Source organism: Canis lupus, chromosome 3, assembly GCF_011100685.1.
Source record: "Canis lupus familiaris isolate Mischka breed German Shepherd chromosome 3, alternate assembly UU_Cfam_GSD_1.0, whole genome shotgun sequence".
Taxonomy (NCBI): domain Eukaryota; kingdom Metazoa; phylum Chordata; class Mammalia; order Carnivora; family Canidae; genus Canis; species Canis lupus.
The window spans coordinates 38,427,595-38,445,940 of NC_049224.1; the positions used below are offsets into that span (position 1 = coordinate 38,427,595).

Consider the following 18,346-nt stretch of genomic DNA (forward strand, 5'->3'; position numbering starts at 1 on the left):
TAATGGCTGTGTAGCTATACTTTATTGGCTAAAAATCTTGCATATCATAAGCATAAACGATATAAAAATTTACAAACAATATAAAAATTACAGAAACAAGTTTTTGGTTATAAATTTAAATTATAAGTAATTATAAAGTATATATAAAAAAAAAAGCATATTTGAGAACATTGGAGAATGACCAAAAGTAGGCAGAAACTGGAGGCCCAGTAGCAAAATTAATAAAAACGCACTGGAAGATTTTAACATACCTAGATGAATTATAGAGGACAATGGCAAAAAGGATGAGAATGTAAATGCAATTATATCGCTACAAAGGTCTGACATCCTATATGAAGTGGTAAAATATTAACTCTAAGTAGACTGTCTTAAGTTAAGGATGCATATTGTAATTCCTGAACAATAGAAAATTAATGCAATATTAACATACTGAATTTAAAAGCAGAAAAAGAGGAAGAGAAAATTAGAAGAGACAAAGAGAAAATAAATAGCACAATGGTAAAACCAAATACAACCAAATAATTACATTAATGTGCACGGACTAAAAGCTCCAATTAAGAGAGAACTAGGGGCACATGGGTGCCTTATTGGTTAAGCATCTGACTTCTGCTCAGGTTGTGATCTCCGGGGTCCTGCAATCCAGCTTGGTCTAGGCTCCCTGCTCAGCTGGGAGTCTGCTATCCCTCGGTCCCTCCCCCTCCTCCTCCCTGTGCTCTCTCTCTCAAATAAATAAATAAAATCTTTAAAAAATAAATAAGTAAAAGATAGAACTTGTCAGATTACACTTAAAAAGCAATTCCTAATATGTGATATATATGACACACAGGCAATTGGAAAGTAAGAGAAAAGAATATATTATTCAAACAATAATCGAAAGAGCTATAGTATTATATTGAAAATAAACTTCAAAACAGGGAGTGCCACAAAAGAAAAAGAGGTCATTTTATAGTCAAGGGGTCAATTCATGAGAAAGACATAAAAATCATAAATGGATATGTACCTGACAAAGTAGGTCTTCAATATACATGAAGCAAAAACTGAAACAGTTACGAGAAAAATCCACAATCACAGAGATTTTATATGCTTCTCTAATTGATTAAACTAAACAAAAAATCAGTTAAGATAATAACTGAACAAAAATCAAACCTTTGGACTATCTGAAATACCGAACACTATTCTCAACAACTATAGAACACCTATGTTTTCCTTTTCCTAGTAGTATAAGCTTACCAATTCTGAAAACTACTTGTATATTCTAGGCTTGAGTAAACGAATAAAGATAATGGGAGCAAAATTTCTCACTGTTAGAAAATGCATTACAAATATGGGAAGAGTAAATACTAGAATATAATCTGCAGGGATATTAGATTAGAACAGGAAGTTTTGGTATGACTCATGTATGGTATACATATAACAGTCACACACAACCACACATTTCTAGCTCTGGTGAGTGAGGCTAGTGGCAACAGTGGCAATGAGCACACTTAGCACCCATATCTGTTTCAAAATACCATTCTCCAAGAGAAACCAGGGTTCTGTGGGAAAATGGCCAATTCCAGGGAAAAGACAGGATAAGCCTGGAACATTTATTAGCACCAGAAAATAAGGACGTGCTCAGAGAATAGTGGGAACATAACAGAACTCAGAAATTAGTTTGAAGGGCCTTCCACTGTACCAGCCCAAAACTGGAAAATCAAAATTCATAATAAAGGATTAAAAAAATTGAATAATTTAAAAATCAGTCAATAGTGAAATAAATGAGAAGGGAATACTTTCCTTATAGTATGCCAAATAATAGATACAGAAGAAATTCAGTTAGAAACTCACAAATGGTAGGACACCTGGGTGGCTCAGTGGTTGAGCATCTGCCTTTGATTCAGGGTGTGATCCCAGGGTCCTGGGATTGAGTCCCACATCAGGCTCCCTGCAGGGAGACCGCTTCTCCCTCCACCTATGTCTCTGCCTCTGTCTCTCATGAAAAAATAAAATCTTTAAAAAAAAAAAAAAAAAAAAAGTGAATGTATAGACACACCTCACCTAGAGGTGAGGGGAGAAATGAAGATAAAAGGGATTCAAACTATGCAAACATCAAACTGCCCTTGGACAGGTAAAGTGAATCATCACTCCAGGATCAAACATTCTAATCCTGATGAATGATTATGAAAGACTCAAGGGAAATAGAACTAAGATAGCAATTGAATGGGGACTGGCAAACTGAATTAAAGAAAGCAGAACTTTTAGAGCCATATAACAGACAAATCACCACTAAAACAAAATGACACTTCCACTAAGGCTAGAAAGAGATCCAGGGTTCCTCAAACTGTTTAGAAGACAAATGCTGGGATGCCTGGGTGGCTCAGTGGTTGGGCATCTCAGTGGTTGGGCTCCTCAGTGGTTGGGCTCAGTGCCTTTGGCTCAGGACGTGATCCCACAGTCCCAGGATCAAGTCCCACATTGGGCTCCCTGCATGGAGCCTGCTTCTCCCTCTGTCTCTGCCTCTCTCTCTGTGTCTCTCATGAATAAATAAAATCTTTTTTTAAAAAAACAGAAGACAAAGATACAATAGTGAAGAAAACTCTCCTGAATAAAACTTCGAACAGATGACAATTCAGTATTAACTGGTGCTTCATCTAGCCCTTGCCAACCTGGTTCTAATCCTGATGTGGCCTGTTTCTGTATTAGGAAGCAGAAATGCAGAAAGTATACATCCATGGGCTCTTCCTGACTGACTGTTCCATGTAGATGAAAAACCAGGGCTTTCCCTGTTGCTTCAGGAGAAGCTGCTCTCGTTTTCTACCCTTGAGGTAAGCTCACGGCATTTCCATCAAAGCATAATATGAGGTCCTATCAGACAAAAAGGCAATTTTCCCTGGATGGGAAGGCAAGTACCTGGTAGTCACAGAAGACTCACCACACTGCCAGCCTACCTTCCCTGCTGTGTCCACTACTATCATATCTAGATCATACCTGCTCTCTATAAATCTGTGTGTGGTACTCTACAGCCTACATGAAGGCTTCGTTCAGTTGGATGGGAGATTACCCCATAAGGAGAAAGATGGAAGGCCCATGCACTATTTTGTGAAAGGATGACAGGGCAGTGGGGAAGAACATCAGGACCCCAAAGAGTGAGGACCTCTGCCGTGGACAGCTGCTTGTGACGGGGATGGCTGGCTCCTGTGCCCTGGTCAGCCTGCAGCCTGGCTCCTGCTCACTGGCCTTCACCTAGACCCCAGCGAGGACTCCGTGTGGAAAGGGCCGTGGGAGCTCAGTCCAGCTTCACACCCAGAGGAAGCAACTCAGGGCTTTCCAATGTCAGTCTGGAGTTTGTCTTTTCAAAATGAGAAATTGTCAAATATCTGCTGTCTATGCAAAAAAAATTCTCAAAAATTTTATTATAAAAGAGAACAATGACAGAATATAAACTTACACGTTAATATTTACATTATATTCAAAATATATTACAGCTTTAATTTATGAACAGAAATATCCTGTCTTTTCTTCTTTTTCTTTTCTGTTTTCTTTGCGTCAGTAATTTGCATTTTTACTTGATCTTGTAATTTAGAAAAGAATGCTTGAGATGACTTTAAGGCTTTGTCTTTACCTTCATCCTGCAATTAAAAATAATAACACACTCATGCTATAAAATGTGCTTATGATTACAACAATGTACAAAAGTATAAATTTCCAAAAACTGAGAATTATGAAAAAATCACACCAGTTAGCACAGACGTATCACATGCATTCTATGTGGTTGCAATGTTCTTGTAATTTAAGGCAGGAGGGAGTGGAAGACAACTGCTGCCAGGCCCCAGGAGCTATGAGGGCCAAGAGTTTCTGGCTGTTATCCAGCCAGGGGCCAGAAGCCTCTTGCTGGGCAGGCAGGTGGCAGGCAGGCGGCATCAGCAGGCTGACACACAGTGGAGTGGATGTCACGCACTGATTCAACCGCCGTCCCCATGAAGGCCCCCTTCAGCAGATTTCTTTCCTGCATCCTTACCTTTAGCAGCGAAGCTTTGCCTGTTTTGGTCAGCTGTTTTAACTTCTCTGAAGCTACTGCCTTTGTGTATTTTCCCGCTTGGTCTGGGTTGTTCTTTTCAAGCAGTTTTCTCCGCTTTTCCTTCTCCTTCAGTTTCATATGCTTTTGATATTTCTTTTTCCTCCGTTCTCGTTTCTTGTCTGTGGCGGTTTTCTCAGCAGCTGTTTTTACATCTCCAGCTTTATTTTTTTCCTGTTAAAAATAACCCCCAGCATAATAGTTAATCTAACTTCACACGATTCAGAAGTTAAAAGACCAGCAGTTCCACGGAGCACGGCGAATGGTGTGTCCCCACCACCAGGAGGATGCAGTACCCACCTGCACTCCAAAGAACTTAGGGAGCTCAGCTCTGTAAGACCTGGGATGCACTCTTTGACAAGCAGATTCTCATAGTGGCAGTTCAGCCCCCAAAGCACATTGCAGAGGTGGCCTGGAAAGCTGGGGTATCAAGCTGATGGCCCCAGAAGCAAGCCCCCTCCAGCACTAAGGACTTCAGATGGGCTTCTGGGACTACCTTGGCACTAAGCTGCTGAGGACAGCCACTGGGTGGCAGGAGGGTTTTACAGAAACAGAAGGGAAACATCTATCCAGTGAGGATCAATGTCCTCTTTCCTCCCCAGCTGCCAGCCTATCCTGCCAGGGCTGTCACCTGTAGAGGTAGCAGAGGTTTTGAAGAGGTGGGAGTGGGTGCAGCAAGGCAAGTGTGGAGGGACAAAGAGCCGCGCTGCTAGGCCAGCTGGAAAGATGACACCCGGCAGAAATCATTCCTGTGTAATGCATGAGCTTCAATGTTCGTGAGGCAGGGACTGTGTACATTTGGTATGTCTAACTTCTTCTAATAACCCAAATGTTCTATTCTAGACACCAATTTGATTATTGATGAGCACTAAATGAATACAACAATGGAGGAAAATGCTGATATTAAAGGATTACTGGTATATGAGCAACATGAACCATTAATTTTAAACCTAACATCACTGCTAGTATTCAAATTGGATTATAACAAGACACAGACATCAGATATTACAAGCAGTTTTTACAATAATTCTCATAACTCATAATATTTGCTTACAGAAGACTAATGTTTGAATACCATGTAATACTATTAGTTTGATTATACTTAGAAACTGCTGATCCATTAAAATAAAAACTACAAACTCTAGGATAAAGACGTTGAGGAGAGATCTAGCTATAAACTAACTTTTAAAAAAATAAACGAAATATTTCGACACTGGCTTCTTACCTTGACTTCCTCTGGGGCCAGGAGAGCTGCATCACTTACGCTCACTGGGGCTACCTCCTCCATGGTTAAGGCTGGCAGATTTGACACAACTTTAATCTCTGGAACAGGCTAGAAAAATGACAACACATTTATTTATTTATATATTTTAATGATTTTATTTATTTGCGAGAGACAGAGAGCAGGAGCAGAAAGAAGAGGTAGAAACAGGCTCCCTGGAAGGGAGCCCAGTGCAGGGTTCGATCTCAGGACCCTGGGATCATGACCTGAGCCAAAGGCAGCCATTTAACCAACTGACTCACCCAGGCACCCCAAGACAAGTCAGAAATAGTCCTGACATAAAATATTTACATTGTGAACCTATTATTTTTTTAAACATCCTTTAAAATTTACTTTATTATTATTATTATTATTATTTTTTAATTTTTATTTATTTGTGATAGTCACAGAGAGAGAGAGAGAGAGGCAGAGACACAGGCAGAGGGAGAAGCAGGCTCCATGCACCGGGAGCCCGACATGGGATTCGATCCCGGGTCTCCAGGATCGCGCCTTGGGCCAAAGGCAGGCGCCAAACCGCTGCGCCACCCAGGGATCCCCCTACTTTATTATTTTTTATTTAGTAGTTCATCACTTACATACAACACTCAGTGCTCATCACAAGTACACTCCTTAATCGTCCTCACCCATTCAGCCCACCCCCCACCCCTCCAGCAACCCTGTTTGTTCTCTATTGTTAAGGTATGAACACATTAATTTAAGGCATAATATACAAAATACTTTATGGAGAGGGTCCTGGATGGTTCAGTCAGTTTAAAGTCTGACTCTTGGTTTTAGCTCTGATCATGACCTCGAGTCATGAGATCAAGCCCTGGATCAAGCTCCTTGCTCCACAGGGAGTCTGCTTGAAGATTCTCTCCCTCTGCCCCTCCACCCCTCACTCACAGTTAAAGAAATAATTTTAAAAAAAAGGCTCTCGTAGGTTTAAAAAAAATAAAATATTTCATGGACATTATTTAAAATGTGAGATGGCTAACAGCAAAAGTCGGAAGTGGAATGACGGCAGTGTTGACGGGCAGCATGAGCTGGTTGAGGAATCTTTTGATATCTGAGTACTTTAGGTCTTCTCTGACTCACTGCTGCACCAAGAACACTTACTCTACACTTTTGCAGGACATTTATGCCATATTGAAACACCAGTTCTCTTACCTATTACTGAACTATTCCCATCTGCCACGGATGTGGACATTTCAAACAATCCTATCTAATGTTACAAAGAATCTACTGATTTTTGTGAATATTATCCTATCTGTGGTTATGGAAAAAAGGCTTTAAGAAATATATAAAAAGAGGGACGTCTGGGTGGCTCAGCAGTTGAGCGTCTCCCTTCTGCTCAGGGCATGATCCTGGGATCTGAGATCAAGTCTCACATCAGGTTCCCTGTGGGGAGCCTGCTTCTTCCTCAGCCTGTGTCTCTGCCTCTCTCTCTCTCTCTCTGTGTCTCATGAATAAATAAATAAATAACTCTTTTATATAAAAAAAAAAGAAATATACAGAAAGAGATACAAATAAAAATGCTTATCACAATAAGAGTCAAAATAGACTACTTAAAACAAATTTTCTCATCTGCCAGTTCCTGAAAACATAGCTTTGTAAACAGAAAAATGATACAGAGCTGCTCTGGAAAACTAGAATAGTACTGAAATAAATCAAACCTATTAATTATAAAAAGGGGAAATTTTATGAAATGCAATGTTAACTGAACAGTCTTTTTTTTGGAAGAACTGTCCAGGAAAAGACAGAAATTAGAACAGGCTTCATACTGACCTTGGTAATAGCAGAACACTAGTGATTATCTACCTAACACCTACACTAATGCTCTTTACCTCTAATTCCCGCACATCTCTGAGAACACCAGGGGACACGAATGGGGACTCTGTCGGCTAGAGAATAAAAGACAGAAGTGTGGGACACAGCAGGTGCCGTGGAGAAAACATGAGACTGAGAAGAGAGGAGCTCTACTGCAGTGTCACTGATTTCTTCGCACACCCTTTTCCTTACCCTACTCTTGGCCATATTCCAGTTAACCAGGCAGATGTGTGTCCCAGGAAATTTTAGAAAGAATGAAAATAATCCATACGCACAAAAGGATCTTGGATTCTAACAAAAAAAAATGTCAGAGTGTGAAAGAAATAATTTCTTCCACTGTTCACTTATTAGGAACACTGTGTTCCATTCTACCAATTTAAAGAGAAATACAGAAAAAATGCAAGACAGACCAAAAAAAAATGAAACAAAAAAATGATGACTGATCAACAAGGTTTTGTGAAGCAGGACTTGTGAAATACCAAACTAAAAATAAAAGAAAGTTCATTATTAAGGGGAACTTACACTGAAAATTCTACGTTTCTAAAAGAGGACTAAGGAAGGCTTTTTAAACTGGGGCTTGTAGACTTAAATACATTCCTCCTTCTTCAATTCCCAAGGTTCTAAGGAAGGTCTGAATACTTCCCCATGCCAAGTTCCATGCTAGTGTGACAAAATACATTTATGCTGGCTTGGAAATGATGGGACAGATAGGTGGCTCAGCGGCTGAGCATCTGCCTTTGGTTCAGGGCATGATCCTGGAGTCCTGGGATCGAGTCCTGAATCAGGCTCCCTGCATGGAGTCTGTTTCTCCCTCTGCCTATGTCTCTGCTTCTCTCTCTGTGTCTCTCATGAATAAATAAATAAAATATTAAAAAAAAATGAGTAGGGAATGATTGACAATTGAGCAATGGCAATCATGGTGCTGTGAGGGAAATGAATGCAGGAAAGAGAAGATAGCACTCAGCCTGACACCCCAGAGATAAGAAGGAGACAGCCACGGAAAGAAGGAAGTACATACAGCCTAGCAGGTAGAGGAGAGGCTGGCAGGAAGGTATGTGGAAGGAGGCACTCTACCACTGAGGGCACTGGCAGGCCACCTGTGTGGCTGGGGGACAGGAAGCTATGGAGACCAGAGAGGTAAGAGGGAGCCAGATCACGTGGGGCCTTGTAAGGCACAGGAAGGAATCATGTTCTTCGCATCAGTAACTTTTTCAGAGCAAGAGCTGCTGGCCAAGAGGGGTTAAGAATTCCTCTTTTCTTCTATTACACGGCCCATACTAGGCACTTTGGTATCCAAAGACAACTTCTATCACCAAAAACTCAGTGTCATGTAAAATACATCTGATTAACCAAACACACACACACACACACAAAGGTGAGAAATGCGGATTCTCTGAGAAGACAAAACACCCAACCATCAAAGAACCAGAAGGATTTGGGTGATTAACTCTTCTGTATAGCTGAAAGGTGAAGCAATTTGCCTAATTCAGAAAGCTTGTTAGGGGCAGAATCTGACTCAGCTTTCTGACTTCTAGACTAGTCCTTGAGATTCATGACAGGTTGTTTCCAGAGAACATGAGGGACACAAGGAGGTAATAGGTGAGCAAGTACCAAAAGGACTGGTCGGCATGTTTTATGAGCTCACAGAGGGTAGTGAGATGGAAAAGAAGCTCTAAAAAGTAGAAAGGCACTGAGCCAAGCATGGTGGGAGTCAAACAGACTGATCACTGGAGGTCTGGGCCTAGTAGAGAACAGGATGCAATGGAAGAACATGGACCCAGTTAAATCCAACCCTCCTAACCTCCTAATAAGCTTTGGTTTCCTCATCTGCAAAACAGAAAGAGTAGTATCTGCCTTAGTGTTTTGTGGATTAAGAGTTAATGGGCAGGAGCACTGCCATCATCAAGATGGCAACCCTGGTCAATCTGAACTAGCAACTATCCACAGACAAGAGAGCACTGTGAAAATCCCAGAACCTGAGGATGATGCTGAAGCAACCCTCTGGACCACATTCGAAGTACAGGAGAGGCTACACTCTCACCATATCATCCCAGGCCAGAACAGTGCCCCATTGAGAATGAGACCTAGCCTATGCCTTCTCCAGTGGAACAGAACCCAAGGTGGCCTTTCAGCTTCCCAGCACTGCAGGATGCTTCTGGGCAGGCCCAATTGTGTCTGTGTCAGGAGGATCAGGGAGGGAAAATATGAGGCTTGATCACTGGGGTTCAGACTGGGATGGAGAGCAAGGGCAGGGCTTATAGCAACAGTACCTGGACCTTGGCAGACCACATTCCTCCTCACAGCAGTGCCCAAGGAGAGATCCTGGCCAGCAACCTCACCCATCTGTAGAGCCAAGCTGGTGCCCATGTCTGGCTCAAAGAAGTATCTGAACCCCCGTGTTCACTGCAGTATTATTTACTATAGCCACGTCATAGAAACAATATAAGTGTTCATCAACAGATGAATGAATAAATACAGAGTGAAATACTATTTAGTCATAAAAAGAAGTAAATCCTGCCATTTGTGACAACACTGATGTACCCTAAGGCCATTATGCTGAGGGAGGAAGTCAACAGAGAAAGATAAATACCGTACGATCCTGTTAGGCAGGAAACTAGGCATGAGCGACAGGAGAATGGACCTTAGATATCCTGCCAGAGAGCCCCACCCAGGGACCACTACATTCCACCCATCAAGCAGTAGGTCTGGGGCTGCAACATCCCAGCAGAGGAAGAGTTAAGTTTGTTGCACTTACTGCACTTCTGCAGAAAGCAGCCATTTGTCCTTCTGTCTCTATAACAGAAATAATGTTGCAGTTTCCCACTCTTGCAGGCATTCAGAATACATCTTGGGAAAGAACATGAGTACTTGGCTAATATAATCCAGGCCTGTCACTCAAATGTTGCCACCCTAGGACCCACCCAAAAGGAAAAACTAATATAAGCCCACGCCCCCATGCACCAGTTTCTGGGGCATTGTCTCTCTTGGCTGGCTCACTCCTCCCTTGGAGGGTATTTAATAAAACTTTGCTTTGCTTTCATTTTTCTGTCCTGTAATTCTTTACTGGGGCAGAGAAATAATGGTAGCTTCGTTCCTTTTCCATCTAACTCTTAGTAACAATCTCAGATGTATCTAAAACAACCCAACTGATAGAAAACAGGTGGATGTCAAGTCCAAGTACAAACTACCAGTTGTAAGTTCTAGGCATCTAATATACAGCAGGGTAACTACTGTTAACAGTATTTTATATTTCAAAGTTGCTAAGAAAGTAGATCTTAAAAGCTCTCATCATAAGGAAGAAAACTGCAACTATATAGAGTGATGGATATTAACTAAACTTACCGTGGTAATCATTCCTCAATATATTCATGCAGGTATGCCACACCTTTCAAAAGTTTATGCTAGGTCACTCTAAAATACCTACATTAGTATCTGCTCTTGCTAAGTGAAAGAGATCTGAAAACATTTTTCACTTTTATTTTTTAAAAAAAGGGAAAACAAAAATAGCATTCAGCATCTGTTCTGCAGCAAGCAGCTCTGCCCAGCTCCTTCCTCAGGAACTACACTTGGTATCTCAGCATTAAGTCACCAGAGCTTTAAACTATGTCTGTGAGCATCTGTGCTTTATCTCAATTTATTTGCGCATCCATTACAAGATTGGTCCTGAAGTATCAGAAAAGCCTACAACAGATTATTTTTGGGGTCTAAAATGCTCAAAAAATTTTCCATTGAATGAATGGTAATTGCTTCTTTGCTTTACCCCATTTAGTCTTGCAAAAGGCTTCATGTGCTTTCCGAATGTGGGGGAACCTATGTATCAAACCACTGTTGTACATCTTAAACTTACAGTGTTACAGATCTGTCTTAATCAAACTGGGGAAGAGGGGTTAATGTACATAAAGGACTTAATATGGCACAGAGCAGGTATCCAAAAAATATCAGGTACAGACACCACAGGTCTCCAAACCAACTGCAGGATGGAAATAAAACAGAAGGCTGAACAATAAGAAAGAGTAAGAAATGAAGAGACCCTGTGGCTAAGACTTGAGGCCTGGGAAGGGCCCATTTGGAGATCAGGCTGGATCAGCAGACAAAGCCAGACTTGTCTAGGACTAGATGTGAACCATCCTCAAGAGAGGCCCTGCATGTAATTTATAAGGAATTCCTACAGGTTTGTATCCTAAAACCAAATAAAGAGTTAGCTTCACAAAAGCTCAGAGGAATTAAGGTCACATCTGCTCTGACCACACAATGAAATGTTAACACACTTACTGGTTTAGGGATGAAGTGAAAGTTTGAGAGGGCATCCAATTTTAAGAAGAGAGAATCCATCATCTTCTGAATTTCTTTGTGCTCTGGATTTTCTTCTTCTGCTGTTTTTTGCTTAGAAAATAAGTTCAGCAACATCAGACTGAGCAGCTTAATACACATCACAGGACAAAACACAAGAGTCAATAAGGTATAGCCCATTTCTCAACACCAAGGCTTCAGCTCCAAAGACATTACAAGGCAGATTTAAAATTATCAATACCATGATGGTGCCAGCACCAAAGAAGAAGTGTGACGTGCACTTTAGGAGCTGCAGCAACCCCTACCTCTATGATTTAGAACTTATAATTCCCTTGGTACTGATTTCTATCAAGAACTAAGCCACTCCCATGAGGATGGCTATCATTAAAATAAAGGGGAGCTAGGTAACAAGTATTAGGTGCTGAGGAATTAGAATCGTTGTGCAGTGCTGGTAATGATGTAAAATGGTGCAGTCACAATAGAGATGAATGAGAGAGCTCCTCAAAAAGTTAAACGGAGAATTGCTATATGACCCTGCAATTCCATCCTTAGATAAATACCTGAGAGAATGTAGAAAGAGGTTCTCAAACAAATACATGTAAACATCTATTCAGAGCAGCACTATTCCCGGCAACCAAAAGGTAAAAACAGCCCAAACGCTCACAATCCCCTTTTCCCTCTGCCCGTAATATTTATTCTAAAAGGCTAAGACCGTTTTTATTTGCTTTTTTATTAAGGCATAACAAAACAAAACAATACACACCAAAACAGGGAAGCAACTGGCTCTTTGCCTCAACAACCTTAATGCCTGAGACGCATCAAGGTCTGTTTCCAATTTCTGTCATCAAAGCCCACCTTCAGCCACATCTAAGCACTTGCCACTGCTTCTTTATTTTAACTTAATTCATTTAAAAAAAAAATCTTAAACACGTTGTTTACCTCAGCCCAGAGAATAATGGCTGTGAAATCATACATAAACAACAAGAAGTTCATTCATGTGCTGTGTACCATCACCTTGCTTATCACCTCCAGGATGGATACCAAACTCTGGAAAATACTCATCATCCCCAAACTCTTAATGGAATGGGTCTAGAATCAGCCTAAATTAAGTCCATACTCAAAAACTTGAGAACTGGCTGATGAATTCTAAGACATAAATATAACTATCATTTACAGAGCTGGTACAGCTGTCGCATTACATATTTAATTTTTAACTCTCATGGTTACAAAATACTTTCTGTGTTTACTAAATCCTCTCATGCCAGGCAATGTTCAGTAACATGTTCCTTCAACTAGCACTCTGGGATGCAAAACCGCCAGGAAGAATTAATTCAAATCTTTCCAAATCTTCAACTTAACAGTGGCATTGAGGGCACTGATGACTATTGCTGCTAATGTGACGTTAATTAAACAAATCTGGCAGAAATCTTAAATGGCTTTTGCAAATAAAATACTCTCTCCTCCCCAAGCACGTATTGACCACATTCTCAATAAATCAAATGTGAAGGAATAATTCCATCACTATATTGGTAATATAGTATTATGGGAAATAAGGCTCTGTCCTACTTAGCCAGGTAGTTCTTTTAAGAATCTAACTGAAAAGAAATAAGAATCAAAAACCAAATAACCCATGACCTAAAAATCTGAATGAATTCACAGATATGTTCTATCTGTAACTTTTACAGTATGAATGAGAACTGATTTTTAAATTGTAGGGCTACTATAATTGGTGAAAAGTTAGTAATTAGCTGTGGAACAATTAGGTGACTAATAACTAAATGCAATACAAGCTCCCCTACCCCCCTCACATTCAGTGGTAGTATTATAACCCCTCTATTCCTAACATACTCTGTCTCACATTTAAATAAGGTGAGCCAAGAGCTCAAGATTCCTTTCATGAATTTCAGCCAGGGTGAAATTGGAACTTAATTCATTCAACCAGCAGAGCTGGTTCTCCACTTCTTTTTTTAAGTAACAATGGCTTTGCCTTCCAGGCTTCCTTACCTGGTTGAGTTTGATGTATTCCTGCTCATAAATTTCAGCAAGGCTCAATTTGCTCTTCTCATGGTCTAACGTTAAACGTTTTTTATATTCATATGCATCCTCTTTAGGTTTTTCTTTACGTACTACATCATCCCAAGCCTGCAATATGAAAGGCAGAAGGAACATAAATTAATAAAATCCATCATTTCATTCTAGACTCATCTCAGACTCTTCTTCTGGAATATTTATGGTCAGTCTAGAGCAAGCAAATTATAGCAAAAAGTAATTAATTTCAGCCTGTGAAATGATATTCAAGTCACAAAAAATAAGTATTACAAAAACCAAAGGGATGTTACATAAGTTTCCTTTTTGTTGTTTTATTTTTATTTTTTTTCTTTTTGTTGTTTTAAATGCATTTTTCACCTCGTTACCAACTTTAATTCCTCATTTCCCTATCATGTTGTTTAAAAGTCAACACCTGAGCTTGTCTTGTTGACTTCAAATTTAAGGACACTCCACATATAGTACTCACCCTTCAAATTCTTCCTATTTCAAGCAAACATTATACATGCTTTAATTGTACCATGCCTTATTGTACCTGTCATACACCCAGTTTTATTTTAAGTTTATAAAATAAGATCAATTCTTTTTTTCCATAGGATAGATATTTATTGAACACCTGTGCAGCGGACCGTGTAAATGCCATTTTTCATATTCCCTGACCCATCTCTTAGCTCACCCCTAGCTTCAGGTAGACAGTATCTGTACATACTGACAGCTTCCCATCTCAAGCTGGGACTCTGCTTCTTATCTTGCAGGTTTTCTGGAATGCCAAGGGATCTTGCCTACCTATGTTCCAGGCAGCTCTAAAGTGTCTAGGACTTAACATGCCAGAGGCAGTTCTCAACCAGGTTAAGGACTGATAAATATTCCAGCAGATCAATCCCTGGTGGGATAAATCTGAGACAAATTCTACACAGATCCTCAGGGGTCCCCAGCAGGGTTCATTCCCAGTTGCCCATTGTGATGGTTAATTTCAAGTGTCAATTTGGGTGAAGGGATGCTCAGATAGATGGTAAAACATTATATCTGAGTCTGTGCTGATGTCTCTGGAAGAGATCAGTATTTGAATTAGTAGACTGAGTAAAGAAGATGCCTTCACTAATGCAGGTGGACATCATTCAATCCACCAGGGCCCAAACAGAACAAAAAGGTGAAGGGAGGGTGAATCTGCTATCTGCTTGAGCTCGGACATCCATCTTCTCCTGCCCCTGGACATTAATGCTTCTGGTTTTTGGGCCTTGGACTTAGACTGGAACTTATATTATTAGCTTCCCTGGTTCTCAGAATTTGGGACATAACACTTCTGGTTTTCTGCTTACAGACAGCAAAGCATAGGATTTCTCAGCCTCCATCATCGTGTGCATCCTTTCCTTTCCCAACCTGGGTTACTGAAACACTTTTCAGTATTTAATTTTAATGTATCAATTGTGTTTTTTATTGTCTTTTTACACTTTTTTTTTTTTTAAAGATTTTATTTATTTATTTGACAGAGAAAGAGAATGCACAAGAAGGTGGAGGGAGGGAGAGAGAGAAGCAGGCTCTGCTTAGCAGAGAGCCCCACGTGGGGCTTGATCCCAGGACCGAGACCATGACCTAAGCTGAAGGCAAATGTTTAACCGACTGAGTCACCCAGATGCCCCTCTTTCTATACTTTTTAAGTGATTGCTCTAGGAATCTAAGATCAATTCTTAAACAAAAACTTTGCTAGGTTTTTAAGATTTGAAAAAAAAAATCTTTTATCCCGGCAGATACTATGCCTACATGAGGGGTCCCATGTATGACCGCATCAGGTCAGAATCAGTCACCATATCTGTTTACCCTCCACCAGCATCACTCAGCACCACCGGACAGATGAACAAGGTGCAAAGAAGACCGGCAATGGCTCTGGCTACCCATTTGTCAGGCACAACTGCCTGTCTTTCCAGAGCACTAGAGAAAGGCAATGTCTCACACAACAAAAGATAAGGATAGTATAGACTTAGTAAACTTCAGAGTAGATTTAGGGCTTCGAGTGAAGAATTGATACAAACAAAATTCCTATGAAAACAGAGTGTTGGTACTACTCCCAAAATAGTCTCATAGTATTTCTAAAAATTTCAGTGAATTTTAAATTAAATATCATTCTTACTGACCTGATCTCTTATCCTCTGCTTAATAATATCTTCCAGTTGAAGGGTGGTTTCTTCTGTGATCACAGGTGCTAAAAGAAATGTAACATGTACTCATTAGGTAGTTATAAACTAGACCAGTCCTTCTCAAAGGGTGTTCCTTAAACCAGCACCATCAACACCTGGGAACTTGTTAGAAATGTGAATTCTTGGGCTCCATCCCACATCTCTTAAATCAGAAAGGTGGAGGGAGAGGGCTACCAATCTGTATTTAAGTAGCCCTTCTGATGCCCCCTCTAGTTTGAAAAACACAAAACTAGAGAATATCTGGTAATAAGTGCTAATACTTTTATTTCATGCACCCGGGTACTCCCTCTTTTTTATTCTATCTGGAACTGAATAAAATGGAAACTCATTTTGACTTCATAGGTATAAGAGGGAATTTGATGAGATGAAACAGGGTTTCTGTCTAGAGCACACAATTTAATCAGTAGACAATTACAGCAGGCATCACACACAGATCACTAGCAGAATGGATTATGGATTACATATTAGGTACACTTTAGGCACTCATTAGTATATTAGTAATTCCTGGGTGAATTAACAGTATCATGCCTATGGAAGAGAATGTCCTATTTCTTAAAAGATACATGTAAAAGTACTTATGAGTGAAGTGTCATGATATTGATGTTACTTTCAAATGATTCAGAGGGAGAAAAGCACACATAATCACATACATAAGGCAAGGAACGCAAATATGGCAAAAATGTTAACCAGTGAATCCAGCTGAATGGCATATATGTTTGTTGTACTATTTTTTCAACTTTCCTATGTGTTTATAAGCTTTTAAATTAAAAGTTAAGGGAAAATAAGTATCACTTTGAATTTTTCGATGAAATAGAACCATAGAAAAAAGCATGGAAACACACTTGCAGGAGCCAGTGGGCTCACATACCCATGCGGACTGCATGATCAAAGTGCAGAGTCTCCTCTAGAAGGCTGTTCTCTGGTCGCTTTTGAGCTGTCACTTCCCCTTGAAGCTGCCAAGGTTTTTTTTCCAACAACTCTTTTTCTAAAGACGCAATTTTTTCATTCATCTAAGAAAAAGATAAAAACTTATTACACATTTAAGAAAATCAGGCTTATAGCTAAATAAAAGCAACTAACATCTTTACAAGCACAAAAACAACACTATTATTCTTCAGTATGTTTGTTTTGTTCTTGTCATTTTATTACTAAGCCAACAGTTGAGTTACTCTTCCTGACACCTGAGGTGGGCTGAGTAGCTGCAGATGACCTCTTTCCCTCTCTGATTTGAAATACCATGTTTATAATATACTGAATTCCCCCAGAAGAATTTGGGTAGATTTCTGGACTCTATTCTAGTCTAATGATTTATCTACTTATAAGCCACTATCAATTTTAATTATCACAGCATTCCAAGATGAATTATTAGCACGTTAGTAACTGAAGTCTCTTTTGACCCCACACCCCCCATCCAAATTATCTCTAACTACTAAAAGACATCTATGACTTTACATTGTACAGAATGCCAATCTTCTCAGCTGCCTTACTGAATTCCCTGATTTTTCCTAATCACTTTTAATTCATCTTAACACTCATTTCAGTTTTTACCACTTATTTTTCTCTTTTGTAGTTGCACTAACACTTCTACAAGGACATTAGCTAACAGTGGTAACAGTAATAGTGGACATTCTTATTCTTTTTTTTTTTATGGACAGTCTTATTCTAATTTTAAAGGGATATTTCTAGAATTTTACCACGAAGCATGACAGCACCTTTTACTACAAGTGAAAATTAGAAATGGATCCTGAATTTCATCAAATGTCTTTCTGACATATATTAAAAGAACCATATGGTTTTCTCCCTATTCTGTTCTCCTCATTCTGTTATTCTATTACAACCAAGAATTACATTAATAGATTTTCTAATTCCAAATCAAGGCAATGAGGCCCACTGGGTTGTGGTGGTGTTAGTCTTTCACGGTTATTTTGGATATTTACAACACTATTCATAAAGAAACTGTGTGAGTGTTTTAATGTCAGGTTTGGGTACCATGTTATTACAGCTTCACAAGAAAAAATGTTTGGAAGCCTTACTTTACTCTTTTTATGTGGGAATTGATTAAACAATATTCAATCATGTATTTCTTGAAAGTTTGATATAATTCCCCAGTAAAACAGAACTTAAAGATTTTATTTATTGATTCATGAGAGACACACAGAGAGAGGCAGAGACAGAGGGAGAAGCAGGGACCTCACAGGGAACCTGATGTGGGACTCAATCCCTGGACCCAGGATCACATCCTAAGCCCAACGCAGACACTCAACCGCTGAGCTACCCAGGCGTCCCTCTCTTATTTTTTTAGAGAAGACAGGGAAGGAAGGACACTGACTCAATACAATTTCTTTTTTTCTTTCCCAAGGTTTCTCTACCCCCTCCTTCAAATTTTCTCTCTCTTCTGGGGACAATCTGACAATCATGAATTCAACTGAGATTCTCTTTTTCTAGTAATTCTATTGATATCCTTGATATATTTGATTATTTACCTATTCTCATTCCTAATTGTGTGATATAATTTTAAGGTGGTTAAATAGTAAAGGCAAATAATTGAAGCCAGGCTGTATCTATTATTTGCAAATAACACTTCATTTGTCCGAAATCATGTCACAAGGAAATAATTTTTATCAACTTCAGAAGATGTGTTTGAGATGGAATTAATTAAAATTGAGACTATGT

The 18,346-nt window shown here is 39.7% G+C and overlaps 1 protein-coding gene across 1 annotated transcript in view; it reads right to left on the minus strand.

Annotated features, from left to right (window-relative positions):
• MPHOSPH10 (M-phase phosphoprotein 10) overlaps positions 1–18,346 on the minus strand; it is a 23,051-nt gene continuing 4,705 nt past the window's right edge. The window contains exons 5-11 of the mRNA XM_038532614.1: positions 16,542–16,683; positions 15,611–15,678; positions 13,437–13,574; positions 11,415–11,525; positions 5,280–5,387; positions 3,998–4,228; positions 1–3,608 (exon numbers count right to left, since the gene is read on the minus strand). Of these exons, the coding sequence (XP_038388542.1) occupies positions 3,459–3,608; positions 3,998–4,228; positions 5,280–5,387; positions 11,415–11,525; positions 13,437–13,574; positions 15,611–15,678; positions 16,542–16,683 (948 nt within the window). The 3' untranslated portion in view covers positions 1–3,458. The remainder of the gene's footprint in view (positions 3,609–3,997; positions 4,229–5,279; positions 5,388–11,414; positions 11,526–13,436; positions 13,575–15,610; positions 15,679–16,541; positions 16,684–18,346) is intronic.